Source organism: Mesoplodon mirus (assembly GCF_964341445.2).
Source record: "Mesoplodon mirus genome assembly, chromosome: 2".
Classification (NCBI taxonomy): domain Eukaryota; kingdom Metazoa; phylum Chordata; class Mammalia; order Artiodactyla; family Ziphiidae; genus Mesoplodon; species Mesoplodon mirus.
In genome coordinates this window covers 89,901,016-89,927,554 of record NC_138977.1, presented here as the reverse complement: position 1 = coordinate 89,927,554, position 26,539 = coordinate 89,901,016, and the positions used below count along the sequence as shown (strand labels likewise).

At 40.9% G+C, this 26,539-nt stretch overlaps 1 protein-coding gene and 1 pseudogene across 2 annotated transcripts; both read left to right on the top strand.

Moving 5' to 3' along the window:
• Positions 1–1,398: 1,398 nt before the first annotated feature.
• Positions 1,399–25,652, top strand: LRRC66 (leucine rich repeat containing 66). The gene is made up of 5 exons (XM_082638491.1): positions 1,399–1,741; positions 4,335–4,835; positions 14,555–14,724; positions 21,355–21,544; positions 22,815–25,652. Exons 2-5 carry the CDS (start codon positions 4,340–4,342, stop codon positions 24,686–24,688), a joined length of 2,730 nt encoding a protein of 909 aa, XP_082494617.1. The 5' UTR covers positions 1,399–1,741; positions 4,335–4,339; the 3' UTR covers positions 24,689–25,652.
• On the top strand, positions 17,016–17,993 carry LOC309813631 (dr1-associated corepressor-like; annotated as a pseudogene). The gene has a single exon. The product of its transcript is annotated as a dr1-associated corepressor-like (transcript).
• Positions 25,653–26,539: the final 887 nt, after the last annotated feature.

The following is a 26,539-nucleotide window of genomic DNA, read 5'->3' as shown; positions in this document are numbered from 1 at the left end:
ATATTGTCACAGTTCTCTCTGATAGAAAAACCAAATACGTTAGAGATTATGAGTAGTCAAAGTATACTAAAGTAGAGATTGACTTACTACCTACTACTGAGTGAAGTTTTTTTTTAAGTGAAGAAAAAAAGAGAGAGAGTGAAATTTATGACCTCTGGGTGTTATTTGTTGTAGTGATATTCAGAACCCATATGACTATATTCAGTATCATTTAATATCTGAATAATGTTCAGAAAAACTCCATCGGAATATTCGTTCAGATGCTCAGTGCATTTGTAAATTTTACATTGTAAATTTTACATTCATTACTTGTCTGCTCTATTTAGATTTGTTTTGAAAGTTTAGATAAATATTTTTACAAAAACCACAGAACACTATGTTACAAAGTATTATTTATTGAATGTAATTCATGAAATAATCTATTTTTACTCCTCTTTGAGAAATACTTGTTTTTGATACATCTCCATTAAGTGCTTTGGACATGAGAGAATATTTTGATGTTTTTACAGAACTGATTGTTAAGGTAACAGGTATAGTAATTTAGGACACTTCACAGGTAGCTTTTGCTTTTTCATTGAAATGTAGACCTGGGAAATTCCCTGGGAAGCAGAACAAGAACAAACTGTCCATTTTACCTGTGACCTGTTTAGCATAACAGTAAAGCCTCAGCTACTCATTCTCACCATCAGATGCTATTTTTCTATAAACTAAACTGAATTGTTAACTTTGCCTCTTCTGCTGTCATTCCTCCCCTCCATCAAGCGCTGATATGACAAGCAACAGACCTGGGGGAGGTAGAGGACAAAGACAGGATCCCCGGAGATGGGGCAGACACATGCTTGTTTAAATAACTACAGTCCTTCAGAGGTGGATTATAATGACATGGGGGACAAATGAAATGAAAGCAAGGTATTTTAGGGGCTCTCTAATGGGCAGGTAGGAAGAATGCAAAACTATACACAGTAGGGACTGTATGTGTGCTCTGTAATATTTTAAAATATACTTATTTGTATTCTTTTTGCATTGAAAAAACAAATTGTGTGTGATAGTTTTGAATGAAAAGTGGACGTTCTGCCTAGTTTTTGAGTGAGTTTTTTTAAAGATCATGAGAATGTTACGGTGCTAAACTTGACAAAAAAAAAGAGAACATTGAAATGCTGATAATTTTAGTAATCTTTTTTAAAGCACTGAGGGGGCAAAGATTACAAATTATGCCATACAAAAGTAAACCTATAAATGTGTCGAGTTACCAATTTGACTTTCAGTTGATTCAGTTTGTAATAACTATTAATGACCTCTGTTTACAATAAAGATTCTGTAAAATTGTTTGCTGTTAATTTTTTAATTGTTAAAATATTAGCAGGTTTCTACTTACTCATATAAACGTGCTGAATGTAAATACAGCTTGAGAATTGGACGCCGCCAGTATTTATGTAATCTCTCTGGAATCCTGGAGCTTAAAGTTAGAAGTTGTACAGACCCAGTCTGGAAAGTCCTACCCTCTGCATTGCAGAAGGCCTCTCTCTGTTGACTTTTCCCCCAGTATCCCAGGGGAATGTGCACCACGCTGTCTGTTGCTGTCACCTCTGCAAGAGGCCAGAGCTTGGAGATGAAAGGGTTGAAGGTTTGCCACAGGGCAGGCTCCAGGGCAGATGGGTGGAGCCTCAAAGGCTCAAGTCTAAAATCCCCACCTGGCTTGATTCAGAGAGAGACCCATTTGAAAAATCCCTAAGGATCAAAGGTATGCCTTAGAAACAGTGTTACTGTTGTGTTCTTTCTACATCTTAACAAAACTAGCCTCTCCTGCTTTTTTTCTTCTAACTGTTGTAACTTCTCTTTCTTTTATATAGGAATGAACTCTTCATTTCCTTTCTACTTTTTTTCTACTGCCTTCTCCCTGTCTCACTGTCTGACACACCCAGTATTTCTGCTTCCTCATACTTCAGCTTGAATATGTCCATTTAAAGATTTACATTCCATGTAATTGTCTCCAATATCCTCAGAAAATTTTTCTGGAGTTCTCAGGTGTTCCTTACCTAATACATATAAGTTTGTTTTATACATATATAATATTTTTTAAAATTTACAAATGAATACCTTTCACTTTATGATATAAGATTATGCTTATCTAGCTGTTTTGAACTCAAAACTATTAGTTATAGATAAATCTCTTCAACTTAGAAAGAATCAGGTCAGTGAAAATCTTACTTAAGTCCCCTTAAGAAGAAGTTTTTTCCAACCACGTTTCTCGTCAGTATTGTAGTGTGCCTATGAATGATGAATCTTTTTTTGTTGCTGATGTCGTTACATTAGCTCGCTATATAATTACGTATGTAATGATTGCAGCTTTGAATATGGTAACAAATATCTTTCTGACTCTACAAATTAATTGAATTTCTGGTATTGCATAAGAGGCACACTTTAAAAATAAATCACTCCTCCATGTAGGGCACCTTTGCAGTTCATAGCCATGTGTACCGGAACTTAGGTGCCTTTCAAAATATGGCAGATTTGACCTTGTATGAAACCAAAGTTTAAAAAGTTACATGGTAAATTTCATCCATTGCATGCATTTATCCAAGCAGAGCATGACAGACTGCAGACTATTAAAAATATAAAACATGGGGGAAAATATATAGATACATAGATGAGATAAATAGATGATAGATAGGTAGATAATACAGATATAGCCCTATATATAGATATATAGATAGCATAGTCCTATGACAGACTAAAGACTATTAAAAATATAAAACATGGGGGGAAGTTATATATATATGTATGTATGTATGTATGTATGTATGTCTGAAAACATGGCCCTTACCATCTGGGAGCTTATAGTCTTTTGGGCTGTTTAAAACAGATGCAATGCAAAGCAATAGCAATATAGGACAGTACTGATATTCTTTCAAACTGAATGTTACTAACATGCATTCATTCATTCAATAAATATTTACTGAAAGATTTCTGAACAAAATAGAGGCCAAAGCAGGAAGAAGGGTCTTCAGGTCATAGGATTTGTGATGGATCTGGAAGGGCATATGTAGGATTTGGACTGAGGAGAGGAAAAGGCATTGGGCTTGGAATTGGAGTGAACTAAAAGCTAATTTTTGCATGAGATCTACATATATACTGAGGTGCACAAGCCCCATCTTGCAGTTGCTCCACATGTACTTTTAAAACTAGTTCATAAACTTAGGTAAATAATACAAAGCGTGGGAAGCCAACCTGAGGGATTTGGACTGTACGCACTGCAGAGCCCTTTAAGGATGCTGAATGAGGATATGATATGGGAAAACAGTACTATGGGGAAGTAACCCTCTGGAATTTCATTGGATGAAGCAAGAAGGAAAATTGAAAGGCAGTGACAGGAAAACCAGTTAGCCCATTCTAGCATTGCAGATTAGTGATGAGAACTAGAGTGGTGCCATTTGCCATTGGAACAGAATGGAAGGGACGATTTGTTGTAAACCTATGTGCCAAGTAATGTGGTTATTTGTACACACACTGATCTTTTAATGGAATTTAGTAATTAAAACAAGTCACAAAAGTCATTCATCTACTCTTAAAATTTTTTTGTGTGTATACATTCAGGCATTGTGATTTGTAGATACTTGTTTTAAAGCTTTCAATTGCTTCTCAAGAATCTTTGGTGAAAAAGATACTTGAGTTTCTGTATCTAATTATATCTTCATGGGTCCTAGGGAGAGCATCCTTTTTATAACCCTTTTTTTTTTAACGTAGATATCTAAATGGTTTCAAGTGGATTTGAAAAACCACAAAAGCCACAAAGACAAAGCTTGTAGTTCTTCTGGTCATTAAAAAAAATCGAGTCTCCTTCATGAGTTGATCTTTCCACCTATACAGTTCCACGGTTTGGTGTAACTGTATGGCTTGTCACTCATGTGATAAAGCACATGGCTGATTACCGTGCTGTAAAATAAGGATAATAGACTTTGCTCGGTACTAAAGACCAGGAAGGAAGCAGAAAAGTTTTTAATCTTGGTAGGTTTCCCTCATTCCAAAGCAGACTGCAGGGTGAGTAATCCTGGAAAAGCAGACACAGGTGAGGCCCAAGTGAGTACATATTTTTTGACAAATCAGGAGATGTTCTTTCTTTAAAATTGTGGCATAAATGTAATTTTACACTAAAGCTGTTTACCATTTTGGTACCTACATTTTGCCCCACTGTCTAAGAAATCAAACATCCATGTAAATTGGCGATCAAGGCAAGATAACTTTCCTAAATCTTAAATTGAAAGTTAAAATTTCTGCTTATTTGCTATTAGTTTTTACATAAGTTACTTTGAATAAGTCAATTTTTCTTTCTCCAGGCATTATGAAAAACCTACGTTTCAGAGTCATTACCATGGTTATAGGTCTTTATTTTACTGGCACAATGACAAACCCATCAAGAAAAAGCAGTATTTTATTCAATTCCGAGTGCCAATGGAACGGATATATTCTGACAAATTGTTCTTTTGCTGGAAAGCATGAAATACCTGTGGACATATCACAGACAGCAGCCACAGTGGATGTAAGTTCCAGTTTCTTTAGGGTTCTCTTACAAACTCACATGAAAAAAGAAGAATGGAATATAAAACACCTGGACCTCAGTAACAACCTCATATCGAAAATAACCTTAAGCTCTCTTGCACATTTTCATGCTTTGGAAATATTAAACCTCAGCAACAATGCCATTCACTCCGTGTCATTGGATCTACTCAGTTTTAAGTCCTTGTGGGTGAAACGCCACAGAGGCAGCTTGAGAAATGGGCTTCCATTTCTAAAGTTGCTCATTCTTCAAAGAAATAAACTCAGTGACATTCCCAAGGGTAAGTACAACTTTAAAAGATGGACTAGACCAAGAAACAGTGAGTATGTGGAGAGCTAATTTTTATGTCAATAAGAATTCCAGGTTCGTTTTCAGCTTCAAGGAAACAGCTGAAAGTAAAGCAATTGGATCAGAGCAAATATAATAAAAGGAGTTTCTTAGTGGAATTTTAAGTTATAATATGTGGAATTTAAAGTCAATGTAATTTAATCTCCCATTGCTATAACTTACATTAATCTTATATGGATTTGTCAAGAGATACTAGGAAGTACTTAAGTACTAAATAATAATGTGTGATTTTAAATTACCTACTTTGATTTATGTATTTTTTTTTACTAATTACAGAAAAGCACTGAGAAATAAGTATTTCAGATACTTTTAATATGTAACAATGCAAATTAAGTGTTACCATATTTATAATTTTTATTTTTACCGAATACATTTTACATCTTCTTATCTAGTTTTCCTCCAAATGTAGACTACATATATGCTAATATTATATATAAACTTCCTTATTATCAAATCAAAGTAGGACTCCTTATCAGAACTGCACATACCCTCCTATTATAATAAATTCTCATCCATTCCAATACTCAATAATCTACATTTTGGAGTTCCTTAACTAATCCACCAATGTTTTATTTAGAAAATGTATCAGATTCATAAACCAGAGCTTCCTTTTTATATTCAGGAGTGCTAGACAGTTTCCTTTCCCTGTCTGTTTTCAGTCTTGGTCACTATTTGCTAAGTACTTACTTTATATAAGATCTTATGCTAAAAAAAGAAAGTGTAAGGATATTGTCATTTTTCTCCATCTCAAATTATGCATATTTAGTTTTTCTCATTTTCAGTTCTTTCATTTCATGCTTTTATTTTTTTATGTATTCTTTTATTTTTTGCTTTCTCCAGTATCTTGTTTTAAGCATAATTTTCACTATAATAGCCTGGCAGGTGAAGAGACTACCATTTCAGTCACCACAGCAGCAGAATTGTGTGAGAAGGACAGGAGTCTTCTCTCCCTGAACTTTCCCATAAAAGGAGTGTAATGTATTTTCAGTGCAAAGTGTAAACTAATTGCGTTTTATTTTATGATTTTTATCATATTGCTCTTATTACAAAAGGAATGCCTGTTTTTTGTAAAACATTAGGAATTAAAGAAAAATTTAAAGGGAAACATTAAAGTCCCTCATGTAATATGTATTCTTCAAGTTTATTCTTTATGCCTACATATATATTTTTCTTTCAAAATTGGATTTACTGTCCAAAATATTTCATAACATAATTTTATATCACAGAATATTTTGAACATCTTTACATAATTAAGCAATCTCATATTAATATATACATATATTATAATCTGATCAATCAAACAGCATTTAGATTATTTCCATTTTGTTTGCTATAACTCTGACGAACATCATTAAAGCTACACATATCCACATGATATAACTGTGTTTTCTAACTAGTATGGTAGATGTGAATCTCAACCCACAAATTCAAGTGTACTAGAGATATAACCTTCTGCTGTTTATAACTCAGCACAGTTTCTGATTCTGAGCCCCCATTTTGCTAGCGTCAGTTGTGATGGGATGTAGGGGTACTTACACTTAACATCAGTTTTTCATGGGCTTTCCTTTATCTTTTCCTAGATTTATACCGCAGCTCTAGAATCTTATACCCTGACAAGGCATCAAAGTGTGTGTGTGTGTGTGTGTGTGTGTGTGTGTGTGTATGTGTGTGTGTCCCTTACCCCCTCTGGCCAGAGAATGTTTCTTTTCAGTCTTTCAGTTTGGAGAAAATTCTTACCTGCTTTTGTTTCTTCAAAACTCTCTATCTAGATCTAGAAATTCCTTTCCTCTAAAGATTCAGGCCTTTGGAAAACAAAAGCCAAAAAGACTTGTAGTCGCCTCTGCTTGCCTCTGCTTTCTGCCTTGCGATGTGCCTCCCCTGGAACAATTAACACAGAGCTTTTACTTTCTGCTTGAACAGAGAGAAAGGTCACAAGGAAAATAGAGACAGGTAAAAGCTTAATATGTCAAAATATTATCCCACCATAACAGTAGATAGAGAAACGCTGACTATATCTCCTTAAGGCAGATGAATTCTCCAGAGCTAACTGGAGGTTAGGATGAATACATTTCATTTAAGGACCAAATATCCCTATAAAATGCAGATGCAGTCCCATCCTCCTTTCCCAAGTTAAACTTCTGCCTCCCAGAATATCAGGAAATATGTTAAGCTTGCAAAGGAGGGGATAAAAAGATGTGAAATGAGTAAATCCTTTATCTGAAATTCTAATGGAATTCTAGCAAATAAAACCATGGAGAGATGAATGAAACAGATTGATGATGGAGGTCCACTGTAAGCCCGGAATCTAATTGGATGTAATTCAGAGTTCTTTTCTCCATAGCATTTTGCGGTTTGTTTTCCTGTAATCATCATACACTTTCAGTTCTTATTAGGGACTAGAGTCCCCTCTGGCATCCCGTCCCATTTTATGATTCTGTGACTATGGCTGGGTAACTCTGATGTTGAAATCCCATTTTCGAGGGAAAAAGCTGGTAAGAGAGGTGCTCCCTGAGGTGCCATCCTATTCCTGACCTCTGTTCTTTTTTGATTCCTTTATCCTACGCCTTTTTAAAGGAAATGTCTAGATAATGTAATATTTACTCAGAACTGTGAGGTTTAAAGGAAAGATGTATCTTAAGAACCTAACTTAACACAGTATTTGGCATCATAAATAGTAGCTATTAAAATGAGAAAAGTACTTCATAAACTTCTAAAGTACTTTGCAAATATTAGTTATTATTACTCTCGGCACAAATTGAGAATAACAGTCTTTTAGAAACAAATGATAAATTTGTTTTTGTCTGAATCTCAAGTTATCTTTTACAATGTTAACTAATTATTGCAGTAGATACGACTCCTAGCCCACTATAATTCATAAGCAGAGAATCATTTGTATCTATTTACATAGGTGTTTGCACTCATCTAAAGATGATTAATTAGAGATTTCTCAGAAAGCAGCAATCAAACAATTGGCCTATAGCACCTTTATAAATCATGTTTCACATGTCTTAATATGGTGACAGTTTATAGAGCCAGTGAAAAGTTGCTTTGACTGTGGAAAGCCCTTTTTTTTTTTTTTTTTTTTTTTTTTGCGGTATGCGGGCCTCTCACTGTTGTGGCCTCTCCCATTGTGGAGCACAGGCTCCGGACGCGCAGGCTCAGCGTCCATGGCTCACGGGCCCAGCCACTCTGCAGCATGTGGGATCTTCCCGGATCGGGGCACGAACCCACGTCCCCTGCATAGGCAGGCGGACTCTCAACCACTGCGCCACCAGGGAAGCCCGAAAGCCCATTTTTGTAAGGGTGCAAGATCACATTGACTAACCAGCCCAGTGTCAGCTGATTTCCTTTCTTGATGCTGATCATCTGTGATGTTACCAATAAGCTTCATGTTGGGAAAACACCCAGAGGAGGTACTGGCCAATGCAATTCACAAAACAGAAGCCAGCCATGAATTTAACCTTCATGATCATTCCACCTTCCTCCCATATTCTTGGAGTACAGCATTAATAATGGAAAAATCAGTTTAAAAAAATTGAGAACAAGGGGATTGGTCTCCAGTTAAACTATCCCACTTTCATCAAACAGTATCAAACAGTATTTCTGGAGTGCCCACAAAGTGCCTGAAAATGTATCAGCACCAACATCTTACTGAGTTTCCAGTGAGGTTGAAAGACCAGATGTGACAGCCTCACATTAACATACTAAATTCCAGAATCCAAGAGATAAATATGTTATCAATGAGATGAAATAATACCTGATTTTTGAAACTGGTGGAGGAGAAAAAAACATAACCAGCGTATTGTTGGAAAAAAAAGTATATTGTATTCTTTTCATTTGTAGGGAATTAAACCTTTCATCCTGATTACTATTTGGATTATGGAAATACCAATAACCAATGTTCTCCAAACCAATTCAGGTTCTAAAGTAACAAAATGAATGTATATCATTAAGCTAAGAGGTCAAGGTCTTTGGCTCACCTATATAAATTTGACCACATTAAGGGGCTGATTTTATGACCCAAATATCTTATCCAGGATCATTCCAGACTCTATTCCAATTCCTAATACTCTTTGAACTTGAAGCCATAACCCTTGAATATCATCATTTTATGTTATCAGATTATCGAATTTGGGAGACCACTTAAGAAGTTCAGAGTCCAAAGGAATGTTTCTAAGATGGTGTAATGTCTGGGCATGCCCTCTGCGGCCTTTTTTCTCATAGACACTGAGATAATTTCTTGGAAATAATGAAACTGCCTCTGGCGTTTTAAATGCAAAGGCTTATCAAATTCCTGCCTATGTGAGCATCAGAAAGCAGTTCAATAAATAACCCCATCTCCACAAAAGTGCCTCCATATGCCTCTCCCAACATTTGACTCTCTCAAAACATAAAATGTACTCTCTGATGTCCAAGCCCCAGCTCTTAATGCACCTCACAGCCTCTTTCACTCACCTGAATACTCCTCAACATTGATTCGCCATGCAAAATATGTAAAAGAACATATTCTCTTATTGAGAAACACAGCCAAGTGTCATAGAAGAGTTTACCCCAATTTTCCAACTCCATCTTGAGAGACCTCCAAACAAAAAGGTCATTTGGGCTTCCCTGGTGGCGCAGTGGTTGAGAGTCCGCCTGCCGATGCAGGGGACACGGGTTCGTGCCCCAGTCCGGGAGGATCCCACATGCCACGGAGCGGCTGGGCCTGTGAGCCATGGCCACTGAGCCTGCACGTTCGGAGCCTGTGCTCCGCAACGGGAGAGGCCCCAACAGTGAGAGGCCCGCGTACCGCAAAAAAAAAAAAAAAAAAAAGGTCATTTGCAGGACTCCACCAGTTCTCTTAATAACATTGAACCTTAATTCTCTAAAATTGGAAGTAAAAGGAAAATCTTCATGTGGGAGGAGTAACTGAACTTCACAGTCTTAATTCCCATGTGCAGAAGTTTCCCTTCTTGGGGATCTTAGCTTCATATTAAGAAGGGAATCAAATAAGAGGATATTCTTACAACTCTCCATGTTCAAAATCACCCCCCCCCGCCCATGTTTGGGCATGTTCTGGTCCCACTCTTCCTATTTACTCTTTTACTTTATCTTTTATACTTTTATATGCCTTGTATTACTCTATTTGCTTGTTTATTGACCTTAAGCAAGTCACTTAACCCATAAAAGCTTCCTGGTCCTTATCTTTAACTGGAGATAGTGATATATACAGGGTTGATGTGAGGGTTAGAGATAGCATTTTTAAAAGCTATAACACACAGAGTGATGATATATGTAAAACATCTCTCATTGTACCTTGTACATAACAGGTGCTCAAAAAGTGTTAGTTCTCCTTTAGGGCCATTTGATGAGCCTGAGTATCTAATTCTGTTTCCCATCCTAGTCTTTGCTATAATAATCATCACCTCCTTGATTTCTGGTACAATGAGTAACTGAAGGTGATTTTCATTCTCTTTCTACAACTGTTCAGAGTTTGTATAAAGTTCAGAGTACTCACCAACAATCTTGCACTACAGTTCATACTTCTGTAGGCCTGTATAATGTTGGAGGCCCCTGATTCTCCATGTTCTGAGTGCTCTGGTCTGTCCTCTGGCTCTCTGAACCACACTGACTTGTGAGACCATCACCACTATAAAGATAACTATCCATCACCCCCCAGAATTTCCTCATGCCTCTCTGCAATCTATCTTTCCCACCCATCATCTCTCCCCTGCCCAAGTAGCCACTGATCTTCTTTCTGTCACTATCAATTCATTTGCATTTTCTATAATTTTATATAAATGCAATCGTTCAACACATTCTTTTATTTTTGATGTATCTTCTTTCATTCAGTATAATTATTTTGAGATTCATCCATGTTGTTGTATGTATTAAAAGTGCATTCCTTTTTATTTCTGAGTAGAATTTCATTGTGTGGATAATCTCATTTACCTGTCAGCAGACACTTGAGCTGTCTTTTTTGGTATTACAAATAAAACCGCTAGCTAAAGGGATGGAGAAAGATATGCCATTAGAGAAACAGTAATCTAAGGAAAGGTGGAGTAGCCATATTAATTTCAGACAAAGGAGACTTCAGGGATAAAGAAAGCACCACTTAATGATAAAGGGATCAGTTCTTGAAGGGGATATAATAATTCTAATGTGAATACACCTAACAATAGATTGTCAAAATATGTGAGGAAAAACCTAACAGAACTGTAAAGAGAAGTGAGCAAATCTGTTACCAAACCTAACTTGTGTCTGCTGGCCCAATGTGCAACAAAGCCGATCTACTGACACCGGGTTGTGGTGAAGGAAAGCACAGACAACATTTACCTCAGGGTGCCGAGGAAGGAGAACAGGCAGCTCATGCTCACATGGCCTGAACTCCTCGATGGTTTTCAGAGAAGAGTTTTTAAAGACAGGGTGAGGGAGAGGGTCACAGGGTGTGATCCACTCATGTGCAATTCTCTGATTGGTTGATAGCAAAGAAACAGGGTGATGTTTCAGGAATCATCAACCTTCTGGTTCCAACCATGGGGTCTATTTGCTCATGGGGTCAGCATGCAGTTAACTCCCTCCACCTGGTGGGGTCTTAGTATCTGCAAAACAGCTCAAGGCTATGACTCAGGATATTATCTATACCCTTGAGGAGGAACTAAAGGTCATTGACTTTTTTTTATAGCTATTGTTTTTTTAATTGAAGTATAGTTGACTTACAATGTTGTTCCAATCTCTGCTGCACAGCAAAGTGACTCAGTTATACACTTATATACATTCTTTTCTTATATTCTTTTCCATTATGGTTTATCACAGGATACTGAATATAGTTCCCTGTGCGATACAGTAGGACGTTGTTTTTTATCCATTCTAAAGGTAATAATTTGCATCTACCAACCCCTAACTCCCCCAGTCCATCCCTCTCCCTCCCCCCGTCCCTTGGCAATGACAACTCTGTTTCTGTTTTGTAGATAGGTTCATTTGTGCCATGTTTTAGATTCCACATATAAGTGATATCACATGGTATTTGTCTTTCTCTTTCTGACTTACTTCACTTAGTATGATAATCTCTAGTTGCATCCATGTTGCTGCAAATGGCATTATTTCATTCTTTTTTATGGCTGAGTAGTATTCCATTGTATATATGTACCACATCTTCTTTATCCATTCATCTGTCAGTGGACATTTAGGTTGTTTCCATGTTTTGGCTCTTGTGAACAGTGCTTCTATGAACACAGTGGGGCATGTATCTTTTTGAATTATAGTTTTGTCTGCGTATATTCTCAGGAGTTGGATTGCTGGACCATATGGTCATTCTATTTTTATAAACTATTATTATTTTGTCTTGCTTGACTGTTTTCCTTTGTTTCTACATTTTCTCACTTCTGTGATTGAATTTTCTCTTTGGAACTTGAGGAAGCCCTAGGAGGCTAAAGCTTTTCTACAAATGAGAGGCCAGGGACACAGGGGTCTGTCCCTGAGAAGGCCCTGCAAGGTCCAGCTCCATTTCAAATCCACTGTTACAGTTGGAGATTTCAACACACCCCTGTCCATTGATAGAGACCAAACTAGACATGGTCTCCCTCTCCACTGAACTCCTGGGGTACTTATTCAATTCAATTAAGTACTAGATATGATAGGGACCATGAGCTCACATCCCTGTACAGGTCAGGCAATTATCATGAAAATGTTAAGAAACTTCTTTCATATCAGCTTCTGTGTTGCATTTTTTTCTCAAGACCCATACATTTGCATATTAAAACACGTAGGAATATTCTTCACTCCAGAAAGAAATGTATTTTCTCCAGAGCTTATATTCAAAATATTTAACAAGAGGCCTTTAGCCTGGGTTCCCAAGTTGGATGCCTCCTGGCTGTAATGATGAAGCAGAATCCTGCTCTGGGTGAGAGGTGGAAGGGAGAATAGACTAAAGTGCCTAGAGCAGCGGGGCAACACACAGTGGCTCAGCAGTGGCTATTTATGAACCAATATGGAAGTATTCTCACCAGCGTATGCCAGCTGAATCTCAGCCTTGGCTCTCTCTCATTTTTTTAAACATGCAGGCTTCTTGGCCTATCCTTTGTCTTTCTATTTTTTGATAGAGACATCATATTCTTCTATAAGTGCATGCCCCATCCATAGCAGGCAGCCCTCATTCAGCTCCAGCCAAAAGTCTTGTGCCAGTTGAGACTTATTTTTCAAGAGAAGCTAGAAATGTACATGTTTGTATTGAATCTTTGATGTTGGCTCAACAACTTTTAAATCTCTGTGCAGGTCAAACACTGTGACTTCTAGCCTATTGAATGTATATTATATATTGGGCATTACAAGTGTTCACAAAGGTGTGAATTCTGCCCTGAAAGGACTAATCATCTGATGGAGAGGCTGACAAACAACAATTGTTTTACAGTCAATAGTGGGGGTAAAACTGCTTTATATAACTAATAACTTTTTCTTGTGTGTGTGTCTTATCACGCAACCAGACACAAAGTTTCTCTGCTGTCTTTGTCCTCAGCACTAAGTGCCATGCTCATAATATTTTGACTGAGTTGTCGTCCTTGTGGTCTTTTGCTTAGTCTGTACAGCTGAAATGAGCAAATGAGAACATAGATGTGCAGCCATTTCATTTAGGTCATCATCTCTCTGCATAATTAGTCTTACAGTAAGTACTGATATTTTGCAGATAGTAGACAAGGAATAAACCCTTCTGGAATTGAACCAACCTGATCTGCTATGTAGTAGTTTGTTAAAGACACAGACTATGTGTGAGAACAGAGCAGAAGGAAATGTAAAAATGCAGGGCTTCCATGTGAGACTCATATGGGAACTCAAATTTGGAAGACTGCTGTGGCTGGCACATCATTCTCAACCTTTATCTTCAGTGCCAAATGGGCCTCATGGTTACTTCTGGAATCAAGTGAAATACAAAGGCAGAGACCAAAACTCAATTATATTATTTTGCCAGAAAATAAAACCTCTAGCTATAACATATTACCTTTGAAAAGTATAAAAAATAGTTATAATATCAACAATAAGTAGTTAAAGGATACAGCTACAAAATAGAATAAGAACATCTTAAAAGGGGAAGAATTCATCCATGTAAATAAAGCATCAAAACAACTTTTTCCTCTATAACCATAGCAAGATCATCCAGTTTTACCCATAGTTCAATCAAATAAGCAAGTATCATATTTACCGTTTCATTCAATCAAGGTTAGATTTTTGATTGATGCTTTTATTATAACATTATCACATGTTCATTCAAAGGAAGAATTCAAAAGTGTATAAAATAGAAGCATAGTTTCACCTCCCTCCACCATCCTACTTCTAAGTGTAGCTACCACTGGTAGCTTAGTTCATCTGCTTCCAGGCCTTCTTCTCTGCTCTCTTGAAACATATGTGTATGTTTGCATGTGGGCTTTTCTTCCCAAGAACATTGGAATTATACTCTACTTTCCTGCAACTTAACTTTTCCTTCCTGTTCAGTTATTTCATGTTGATCTATCCCATTCTCTTTTAAGACTACACAGTATTTTGTAGTATTGATATACCATCCTTTGCCCATTTCTCTGTCGTGAACCATTTAAGTTGTGTCCAGTTTTCCACCATTACAAACAATGCTGCGGTAAATACCACCAATTTATATTTCAATTTGCTTTTTAATTTTAACAGGGCTATGGAAACTGAAGTCATTACAGAGTTTGGATCTGTCATTCAATGGGATAACGCAAATTGGTTTGTCTGGTTTTCATAACTGCCTGCAACTAGAAAACCTCCATTTAAAGAGTAACAAGATATTCAGAATTCATCCAGAAGCCTTCAAGGACCTAAAAAATTTACAGGTTAGAAAATAGTGTTTATAATATTTCTAATATGCAGAACTATAGGCAATTACATTAGAAGAATATTTCCATTGAAGAGTTTCTTCATGCCCAGTAGTACTGGCTACCAATCAAAAAATATAAGTCTATTTTAAGATTCCCCTAAAAGAGCTGAAGTCTCTCTCTTACCTCAAAAATCCAAGGCCTCAGTAGTGGACATGAATGTGGACATTTTATTTGAACATGTATGCTCAGCAGCAAGAATTGGTACATTATTTTTCCTAAATCTAATTAAACCCAACTCCAAGCTTCCACTTACCAGTTGGCAAGAAATTAAATCTCGGTTATTAGCAAGACTCCCTCCCTGAACTACAAGGTCAGTCAAAGGTCCCTGGGGTTTTATGCAATTTGGACTATATGGGCCTAAATGGGCTCTACACCCCATATAGCCCAGGACCACATGGGCCTCTGAAGGCCAGTGACCCTGGTGCTTCCACATCAAAATTGGGCACAGAATAATACAAATCATAATGATATCAACTCATCCTTGCATCCCACTTACCACGTGCCACACGCAGTTCTAAACATCAGAGCCACGTTGGGGGGATCGACGTCACATTTTGGAGGCATGGTGCCTGTCTCTCGGGCACCTTGCAGTGAATCTCACCGAGGTCCTGACAGCTGGGAGTGTGAGTAACACCTACAGCCCTGCTCTAACTTTGGCAGCTTCAGCCCCTTCTCCTCCTAGCCCCTTCCTCCTCTCTCCTCCTCTTTGGAGAGATATTGTAAAATCTCCCTTCAGTGCTCCTTTAGAAACACCAGGACCTAGAGATGGCTTAGGAGAAGCTTGAATCCCCCGTCCCTGTAACCTGCACCACACCCCCCCATTCTTTATATAGGCCAGTATCGTCCAATAGAGCATAATGTGGGCCACATATGTAACTTTAGATGTTCTCGGTAACTAGATTTAAGAAGTAAAAATAAGCAGGTGAATTTAATTTTACTAATATGTTTTGTAACCCAATATATCCAGATATTCTCTTTTACACATGTAGTCAATATAAAAATTATTAATGAGATATTTTCCATTCTCTTTTTTCATACTGAGTCTTCAAAGCCCTGTGTGTATAGCTGATGCTTGGTGTCCAAGGGGATTGGTTCCAGGACCCCCATGGATACCAAAATCCGTGGATGCTCAAGTCCCTTATATAAAATAGCATAGTACTTGCGTATAACCTAAACACATCCTCCCATATACTTTAAATCATCTCCAGATTACTTACAATAATACAATGTAAATGCTATGTAAATACAATGTAAGTGCTATGTAAATAGTTGCCTGCGCAGGACAAATTCAAGTTTTGCTTTTTGGAACACTCAGAATTTTTTTTTTTAAACTATTTTCTGTCCATGGTTGGTTGAATCCGAGAATGCAGAAACCACAGATATGGAGGGCAGACTGTATCTTAACCTTACTGCACATCCCAGTTTGGACTAGCCATATGTCAATGATCGATAGCCATATGTGGCCAATGGCTGTCACCTTAGAGAGCATCAATGCAGACAGCTGGCGTTTTCCCAGTTTTATGTAAGGTGCTCTTCAAGCATAGCTGCAAGACAAATGCCCAACCTCGCCCCCGCCCCTTTCAACCAGAATGGCCCTCCAAGCCCGTCCTCTCTCGGAGACTAGTGACGCAGTGGTGAGGGAGGTCGACTCTGCAGCCAGCTGCCTGAGTTTAAACCTAGGCTCTGCTGCTTGCCAGCCACACGAACTTGGGTAAGTTACCGAATCACTCTGTGCCTCAGTTTTCTCAACTGTAAAAGAGAGGTAAATTGCTTCCTTTTTCATAGAGTTTTGTGAGAATTAAATGTTTTAATCCATAGACTGTGCTTTGAACAGTAGTTGGAATACAATAAGCCCTTTATAAATGCAGACTACATATAGAAATGCTAAAGTGGCTGCGTCGCCCTACTCTTTTAACGTACAAATCTGATTGTAAGTTTTCACGACACGGGCCTGGCCCCTGCTTGCCCCTCCAGCCTCATTTCAAGCCACCCTCCCCTGCTGACTGCATCCCTGCCTAGTTTTCACCCCAAGCCCTCCCCTATTGCTGATCATTTTGCCTGGAAGAGCTAACTCTTACTACTCCTCAAGGAAGCCTTCCTTGGGTCTCCAGATTGAATTAGTTTCCCTTTATACACAGGTATAGTAGACTATGCTTTTTCCATATTGCATGTATGGAAACTGCAATTATTTCATTTTAGGTATGGTTTAGCCATTAATGCCTATATCCCCATAACCCTTCTACCAGACGGTGAGCTTTTTGAGGACACACATCATGTCTATTTTGTTTTCTAATGCTTAACATATGTCCAGTACATACCATGTATTTACAAACACTTGTTGAATAAACAAAGGAATGAATGGCTAGATGATGATCATGGATAGGTGTATTAGTTATCTATTGCTGATGTCAGCAATCCAAGCAAGGCTTGCCTGGGGCCTCTGCTGAAGGTGTCTCACGAGGCTGCAGTCAAACCACGGAGGACAGGTGGGCGACGAGCAGGCCCAGGGGCCGGGAGGCTGCGGGCAGTGGCGCTGGGCCCGGCGCAGCAAGAGAGGCCCCGAGATGCCGAGCAAGAGGAGGTACAACGTGTGGCTCCCACCGGCCCGGATCAAGAAGATCGTGTAGACGGATGAAGAGATTGGGAAGGTGGTGGCGGCCGCGCCTGTCATCCTCTCTTGGGCGCTCGAGCTTTTCCTGGAGTCACTGTGGAAGAAGGCCTGCCAGTAACCCAGTCCTGAAACGCCAATCCCGTGACCACATCCCACCGGAAGCAGTGCATTGAGCTGGAGCAGCAGTTTGACTTCTTGAAGGATCTGGTGGCATCCGTGCCTGACATGTAGGGGGATGAGGAAGACAACCACATGGATGGAAACAAGGGTCCCCGCAGGGGCCGGAAGCTGGGCAGCAGCAGCCGGAAGAATGGTGGGATGCGAAGCAAAGGCAAGGTCAAGAAGCTGTCAGGGACAGACTCACAGCAGGAGGATGTCTGAGGACACAGATACTGACGGAGAAGAAGAGACACCACTGGCCCCATCCCAGCCCAGCCAGCCCCCTGCCCACTTTCAGAGCCCCCCTGACACCCTTCATGCCCTTCACCTCGACTCTGCCTCTGCCCCCAGCACCCCACCCCCTGGGCCCCTCAGCACCTGAGGCAGAGGATGAAGAGGATTATGACTCCTAGCGCCCTCTGCACCCCAGGCCACACCCGCTTTTAGCTGGGTTTAGTTGCTCTGGGGGAAAGAGAGAAGTTAGAGCTGTTCTTAAGTTTATTATCAGATGAGTGGATAAAGAAGATGTGGCACATATATACAATGAATATTACTCAGCCATAAAAAGAAACAAAATTGAGCTATTTGTAATGAGGTGTATGGACCTAGAGTCTGTCATACAGAGTGAAGTAAGTCAGAAAGAGAAGAACAAATACCGTATGCTAACACATATATATGGAATCTAAGAAAAAAAAATGTCATGAAGAACCTAGGGGCAAGACGGGAATAAAGACACAGACCTACTAGAGAATGGACTTGAGGATATGGGGAGGGGGAAGGGTAAGCTGTGACAAAGTGAGAGAGTGGCATGGACATATATACACGACCAAACGTGAAATAGATAGCTAGTGGGAAGCAGCCGCATAGCACAGGGAGATCAGCTCGGTGCTTTGTGACCACCTAGAGGGGAGGGATAGGGAGGGTGGGAGGGAGGGAGACGCAAGAGGGAAGAGATATGGGAACATATGTATATGTATAACTGATTCACTTTGTTATAAAGGAGAAACTAACACACAATTGTAAAGCAATTATACTCCAATAAAGATGTTAAAAAAAGTTTATTAATAAAATAATAATAAAAGGCGGGGGGAAGGCTGCAATCAAGGTGTTGGCCAGGGCTGGAGTCTCACCTGAAGACCTAGCTGAAGAAGGATCCACTTCCAAGCCCACGTGGTTGTTGGCAGGATTCAGTTCCACGTGGGCTCCTGGGCTTCGGGCGCCATTCCTTACTGGCTGGCAGCCTAAGCCTGCCCTCAGTTCTCTGCTGTGTGGACCTCCCCACAGGGCAGTTCACAGCATGGCAGCTCGCTTCAGAGCCCAAAGGAGAGAGCCTGCTAGCAAGAACATCACAGTCTTATGGAATGTAATCGTGGAAGGGACATCCATAGCTCTTGCCATGGTCTGTCGGTTAGAAGAGAGGCACAGGTCTTGCCTATACTCAAGGGGAGGAGATTACCCAGATGGTGTGAATATGGGGGCAGGTTATTGGGGACTTGTCTGCCGTCGTAGTTATAAGAGCAGACGAGAAAGTCCACTTAACTTGGCAGTGCTCCCGGTTCACCACAAACAGGCTGTCAGATTGCCGGGGAACCTCATTTAGTATATTGTATACTGATTATATTTGTATGTGTAATTTCCCTGTGCCTGTTTTATTTCCTGTGCATTTTTATTGTGCTTTATAAGTCTTCTGCAGCTCACAGGCAATAGATGCTCCAGGCAAACTAAAAAACAAGCCCAAGAATGTTCTGAATCATCTGTAATTCTAAATTACCTGAGCTGCCCAGAATCATACAATTTCTCCTTCTCTATTAACCCTTCTGCCTGTTCAGCAATAACTCTAAAAACTTCTTTGGGAACATGATGAGCATATTTGGTACCAGAAAGTCAAATATTAAAATGGATGTAGTTGGGTTTTTTTCCAGGAGACGTATTTAATACTTGCATTATATATTACGTGTCTTTCCACGTGGGAATCTTTTCAGAAACCAGATAGATTTCTCAAAGCATAAATTCATCATCGTGTGCAGGTAGAATGAAATGTTTCATTGGCATTTCAAGTAAGCATTCCTTTTCTTCTGCCATTCTTCTTAGAGCAGTGATTTGTTAGCAACATTATATGCTTCTCCCAATCTTTCTATAATGTACACTCTTTTCAAATGACAGTGGATGGCCACTTCTTTAGCCAAATTGGACTATTCTGTTTTAATCTCTTCTCAGAAATTATTCCTCCTGAATCATTTGATTAGCTTTCTGTCCTCTCTTCTGTTTTGCTTTTAGTTTCGTGATTTATAATATAATAGCTGCTAGGATGAAAAAAAAAATGCAGACGTGCACTAAGAAGAAAATACCCCCCAAAACATTAGAATATTTCATCCTTTTGTTGAGGGGGTACATAGAAAACTACTGATACTAGTCAAGGCCAGGCCAAAGCAAAGTTTTGTTGTGATTTTTTTTTCCTTCCTGGTCCCAGTCTCCTACTTCCTATTTTTGACAGCCTTCCCTTGGGAGTCAAGAGTGCTTGGTTACTCAACAGTGCAAAGGTCCCCCTCACTACTGAGTCTTGGTTATGGTGCTGTTTGAGTGTCTGTCTGAGTAAGCTCTTCTCAGGAATTTATATAACCCAAGATGCCAGTGCTGCTTTTTCCCTGATGTTTATTAAACAATTGACCTGAATTACATTCAGCCTCCATGGTTTTCATCCATGGCCCTCTTTTTTACTTTTCAGCGAGGTTTGCATTTATGATTTTCTCCCAAACCCCATGACCCCACTCTGGTGGCTCATGCTTCAGGCCTCCTCTGCGCATCCCTTCACTCCAGTGCAGTGGGAGCTCAGGATCCGAGAGGCTGTGTTCTGGAGTGGAAGGCACTCAGCTACAGAGCCAGATCAGATCTCAACTCTGCCATTCACTCATTCGTTCATTCCTCCATTATTTTCTGAGCACCTGGTACCAAGCCTTAGGAGTAGGGATTATATGGGATATACTGTGACCTAGCCCAGTTTCCTCCTCTGTAAAAAGGGGGAAATGACAAAGTTGTTGGGAGGAATAGACATAATGCACGTAAAGCACCCAGTAGGATGGCTGGTACACAGCAATGCTCTGCAAATGGTAGCTAGAGCTATACCTAACTCTGCTGTCCTGGCCACATTACACCACTGCCATATCCAGCTTCACAGATCCTACTCTGTGTTTTTAGAGTCACTGAATCCTTTTTGTTCCCCAGTTTCCTCTTCATTTCTGATGAGACTAGGAAAATTAGTCATTTTGTTTATACTGAGTAGCCATAGATGCAGAGAAATGTACTATTACCTTTAAGATAATACTTGATGCAAAAGAACTCTCTTTGCTACCTTTAGTCAACCACAGTTCTTCTGGGCTGTATGTCCTCATCATCCAGTATCTCCTGCCACTTTCAAGATCACAGTGCTTCTAGACATTCAAGACCTGATCTCTAATTCCAGACCTTCATAACAACTGGGAATCTAGGTTATATCGAACAGTACAAATCACAATTCATAGGAAAGAAGGAAGGGAAAGTGATTGGGCATCTAATACAGGCACCATACTTAACGTTTTCACATACATTTAATCCTCAGAACAACGTGGGGATGTAGGCTCATTGAGAGTCAACAATTTGCTGAGTCTCACAGAGTTCTTAGGGACAGAGCAGAGAATTAAACCCAGTATTCTGCCTCTGAAATCAGTGCTAAATTCATATTGCTTCCATAGAGATATAGACAGTAACTGTAACTAGTTTATTTTGTCTCCAAATGTCTTTATTCACAGACTGTCCTCAATTTGTTTCTTCTCGAGCAGGTTGTAGACCTCAGCAACAATGCTCTGACCGCCATCCTGCCGATGATGATCATGGCTCTAGAGCTTCCCCACCTGGAGGCTGACTTGGCTGCTAACCAGTGGCAGTGTGACTATGACGTGGCAGTCTTCCAAAATGTTATTTCTGAATCTTGGAGAAAAAAGTGGAATGCAATTTGCAACAAGTCTATTGGTAAGTCTCTTCTCTCAGAAATGGTTCCATTTAAACAGAAAAGAGACATGAAAAATTTAGTTTCATTTGAAACAATGACAGTCCCTCCAGAAGCAAGAGTGCCGATCTATGGCATTAGTCATCCTTGGGCTGTATCACAGAAAAATCATTGGTACCTAACTGTTCTCCTCAGTTCATGAACGAGTTTCTTCACATGGTCAGAGAAACCTAGTTCAGCTAGCTCAGAAACCACTGGATTTGGTCAAAACCAGAAATTTCACAAAGAGAGAATTTTTCCCTAAAGCCCCAAAATGTCATATTTTTATCCCAAATATTAATAAAATAACTGATCAAAGAAAGGACTTCTAAAATTTGAAACATAATTATTTAAAATGCTAGCTAACCCTCTGAAAGTATAATCCTACACATACACAAAACACACATATTTCAAAAGTATATTTTTCTTTGATTTGTTCCCTGCCACTCTCCCAAACTGCTAGAATATGTTACTGCAACTGAATATTTTGGAAAGGTTTCCCCTGCCCCCCCCACTATTAACTATCTTGGCTAATTCTCAAACTCTTAACTGGGGTGGGGGTGGGGGCGGGGAAAGAGTCATTTTTTAAAGAATGAGTCCTGGCCTCTGTTCTATTCAGGACTGCTATTAAGTAGAGACATGGCCATGCTTACCATGTTTAGGTTTAGGAGAAATCCATGAAGATTAGAGAGAAGTCTTAGTGGTGTCAGCCACACTTGTTTCATCGCCCTGTAAGAGCCACACTGGCATTCTGAGTGTGGAGGGCAGAATATCAGGAACCAGCAGAGAAACCTGAATATTTTTGCTGTTTGCCAGCACTGAGGAATGGTGAGGAAATGATATAGCACACACAGGTGTGGCCAAGGCAGATTTTGCAGAGGGTTGATGGAATGTTCTCGTAAACGTGCAGTAAGTAGGGAAGGCTGTGGAGAAAGGAGGAACAATGTGGCTGTCCCTACAGACTGGCTTCCTTTCTCCTGTGGGCAGTAGTCAGTCAGGAAGCCTAAGAAACACAGTCTCCTGGGCCTGGGAGCAGCAGACCCGAGCCTGAGAGCCTTGTGTAAGTGTGCACAGAGCCTGACACATGCTGTCGGCATCGACAACCAATCAAGCAATCAGCCAGTAAAGTTGCTAATCGTGTAATACCCACTTTAAATCTAGCTAGACAAGGACTGAGGACCCACAGATGCTTTTTAAACCACTGGAATCTCATTCCCGTGTCAACTCAGCATGTGCTTTTACCCCCACTCTCAGGGAAGGAGGAGGCATACTGGTGGACACCCACAAGGCGTGTGTCCAGAGAGACCCACCTTCCTCGCACTAATCTGAATCATACGAAAAGCCTCACGACGAGCAAAGCTGAGAGGCCCTGGGATGTGCGCTTTTCCACTCTGCGCAAGAAGGACCCTGCGGGCTCTGACACCAGTGACAGGGAGAGGCGGCTGCCAGGAAGGGTTAGGAGCACCGGGGACGTGCAAGCTGCTGGCAGAAGGGAGGACGCTTCCCAGGACCTGGCCCTGGCCGTCTGCCTGTCAGTGTCCATCACGTTCTTCGTGGCTTTCTGCCTGGGGGCTTTTGCGAGGCCTTATGTGGATAGACTGTGGCAACAGAGATGCCGGAAAAAAAGTCCAGGTTCAGGGAACGTGTATTCAAACCAGGGCTTCTACGATGAAATCGAAGCTGTAGGGAACATGCAGCAGCCAAGGATGGATCTGCGCCAAACTTTCCACGATCCAAACCTCTGTGAGAACCAAGCCCCATACGCGGCTGTCACTCCTGCGAGAACGCTGGCACCAAGCAGAAAGGAGGCTGGCGGTCGGCAGGGCGGAGAACGATGCGGGGACCACAATGGGGCAGGAAGCGGGAAGGATAATGCGCTCCCAAATCACGGTGCGGCCCGGCCCGTTCTCCGCGGACGGCCGCATGCTGATGATACCCAACTAATGCCGGCGGGACAGGACTGCATCTACAGGTATGATATTCCTGGAGAAGTAAATTATGACACTGTGGCTGGGGAAGATTCCCTCAGTGAGCGTTCAGTGGGCATCCCTGCCGTGGCTGCCAGATTACAGACAAGCCCTGGCTCAATCCGTAAGGATTCCAACGAATTCGGCCCACCCCTCCCCAGGGAGATGACCACGCCTCTCTCCCAAATGGTGGCGCGTACAAAAGCGCTGAGGACTGGAGAGAAGGAGGGGAGAGGGGGCACTCCACACTTCCCTTCGGAGTTTTCTAAGGAGAATGTGCTGAGCGCACAGCAGCAAAGGCTCGAGGGCGCCGGTGACGAGGAAGAGCCCCTCGCCCACTACGGAGCGGCCACGCTCAGTGACTCAGGGGCCACGGACCCGTCCCCACCCGTCTTCGCTCCGGGGTGGGGTCATGACCTGCATGTGACTCCTGCTAACAAGGAACTAGTACAAAAGGACACGCCTGACGCTCAGTACGAGTTGGACACCGATTCTGACGAAGGGTCTTTATTTACTCTAAGTTCAACAAGTTCAGAAGACTGGAGAAATGTGGCTGAAGCAGAGGCACATGGTGAGGAGAGCTGCAGAGCCAACGAGCCCCTGGGGGACGAGGACTCAGGGGAGAGGAGGGACAATGTCGTGTCATTAGAGAGTCTTGAGGACAGCATCGCCTTCCAGAAGATTCTGGGGAAATGTGAGAATCAGGAAGATCATTCTGGAAAAACTCTCATTTCTGATCCAGACTACGGTTTGTACGAGACTCATCCGGAAAGTGGCTCTGACACCAATAAATTTGAGGATCCATTGACCTTGCCCAGGTCACTGGGCAACAGTCCTTGCAGTGATGAGATCCCAGGCATGTCCATTTACGACTATGTCACAGCTCTTCAATCCAAGGCAGTAGAGTGGCAATGCTCACTTAGAGACTTGGAGTTTTCAAATGTGGATCTTTTACCACAAACACCAACATGTTGTTCTGAAGTTCCCTCAGATCCTGATGAGAGTGCCTGTGGTGAAGGAGATGCAGACATTTGCAAATATGAACCTTACGTTCAGGGAGTAGACACAGCTCAAAGCACTATTCCTTCCAAGATCGCTGTGGGGAAGAACTTAAGACCCTCACGACAAGATTCTGAAGAGGACAACATGAATGGACACTGATGAGGGGTTTGTATGTCCTCTTGAGGACAGTGATTCCAGAAAGGTTATAAGCCAAACACAATTGTTACACTCCTGTGGTGATGAACTAGATCTTCAGTGTGAAAGGGGGTGGGGTGGTGGGAGGGGTATTTTGAAGATGGTGTCAAGAGCCAGGTACCACTATTATAGATGCTTCCAAATGAAACCAGTTCACTAAGAACACAGGAGCACTTCAGTGACAGAGACTTGGGGTCAACATTCAGAGCCGAATCAATGAATTTGATTCTCTAAATTCTTCCCTATGTTTAGTTAATTCTAATAGAAAACTACCATTCACAAGACATAGATCATTTAGGTAGGAAAGCACTGAGATATTTGAACATCAAAGGTTCCAATTAATAAATTTTACATTAAAACTTAACACTGATGATGTTGCAGTTAGGAAAAGATGATTCTAATTTTTTTTTTTTTTTTTTTTTTTTGCGGTATGCGGGCCTCTCACTGTTGTGGCCTCTCCCGTTGTGGAGCACAGGCTCCAGACGCACAGGCCCAGCAGCCATGGCTCACGGGCCCAGCCGCTCCGCGGCATGTGGGATCTTCCCGGACTGGGGCACGAACCCGTGTCCCCTGCATCGGCAGGCAGACTCTCAACCACTGCGCCACCAGGGAAGCCCTGGTTCTAATTTTTATACTCAAATGCAGACCCAGAGAAACCTGATGGTTGTTGGCTGTCTATGTGAGGACCAGATCTACTATGACAAAGACAAGGACGTTCACCTTGAAAATCAAAGGGAATTCAAGTAACATTTTTAGTGCATATTGAAGCACTTACACGGAGCTGCTGAAGAGATTTTAACAAGTTCTGCACAAAGAACAGCACAGCCTTTTGGAGTTTGATGAGGAAACTAAAAAATTGGAGGGATTCAGAGCAATTCTAAATATTTGTTAAAAGCAATGTTAAAGGAGGGACCATTTTGTAGAACAAAGTGTAAATTAAAAATCAATTTTCAAGAAGGGAAGTGACGTTTCTTGTAAAAGAAAAAGGCACTCCACCATTACCCTTGAGTAGGCCTTCCTCGGAGTGACTCTCCAATTGGGGATCTCAGGAGCTGTGTTCTTCTGTTTATCTTCCTACTTCTCTGACAATTTCTCCTTTTCCTTCCTGACACTTCTCCTCTGCTTTGTCTTCTTGAAGAGCATTCCTCAAGGGTCTGTTCCCAGTCTTTGCCACTCTCCTTGGACCCCACTGCTTCACAGCCAGCTCTATACAGGTGACGCCCAGGTCTGCACGGCAAGACCCAACCTTCCTCCCAAGCTCCAGACTCCCATTCTCCACCCCAATTGCCCAAATCCATGTAGATCCTCCGGGGGCCAAAATCTATCATTTTCCCTCATGATCATGACCTCCCACATCCTCTTCCTTGGTCAATAGTGTCATGACACTCACCCAGTAAAGCCAGTTAAAGTTTCTGACTCCTCTCTCATTTCCTAAATCTGAGTAGCCTCTAAGCTCTATACAGTGGAAATTTGTCTCTGCAAGGAGACATTCAGGCTTGAAAATCTGGATGTATGTTGAACCAGTGTTTGCAGAGAAAGCACCCTCTTTTTACTTAGACTGAATATTTAGGATAGACTAAGATGGAACGTGATGGAGTTTGGGGGGAATGACCTTAAGGACCTCCCAATCCAACTGTGGGCATCACCACTAGTCTTACAGGATCCAACTCCTGAGTAGCTCTTAACTTTGTGATCTCAACTCTCAATGCCCAAATAAGGCACATCCCTTATCTATCACCTAGATTATTTTGAGGCCTCTTTGTGACCTTTAGTATCTCTCCTCGACTCCACTCACCCCCAAACAATCTTATACCG

Excerpts from the sequence above, each read along its gene's own strand:
- LRRC66 (XM_082638491.1), top strand. The coding sequence starts at position 4,340 with ATGAAAAACCTACGTTTCAGAGTCATTACCATGGTTATAGGTCTTTAT. Across the intron at positions 14,725-21,354 it reads AGGACCTAAAAAATTTACAG|GTTGTAGACCTCAGCAACAA; the intron begins GTTAGAAAATAG and ends CTTCTCGAGCAG. Across the intron at positions 21,545-22,814 it reads AATTTGCAACAAGTCTATTG|GGAAGGAGGAGGCATACTGG; the intron begins GTAAGTCTCTTC and ends CCCCACTCTCAG.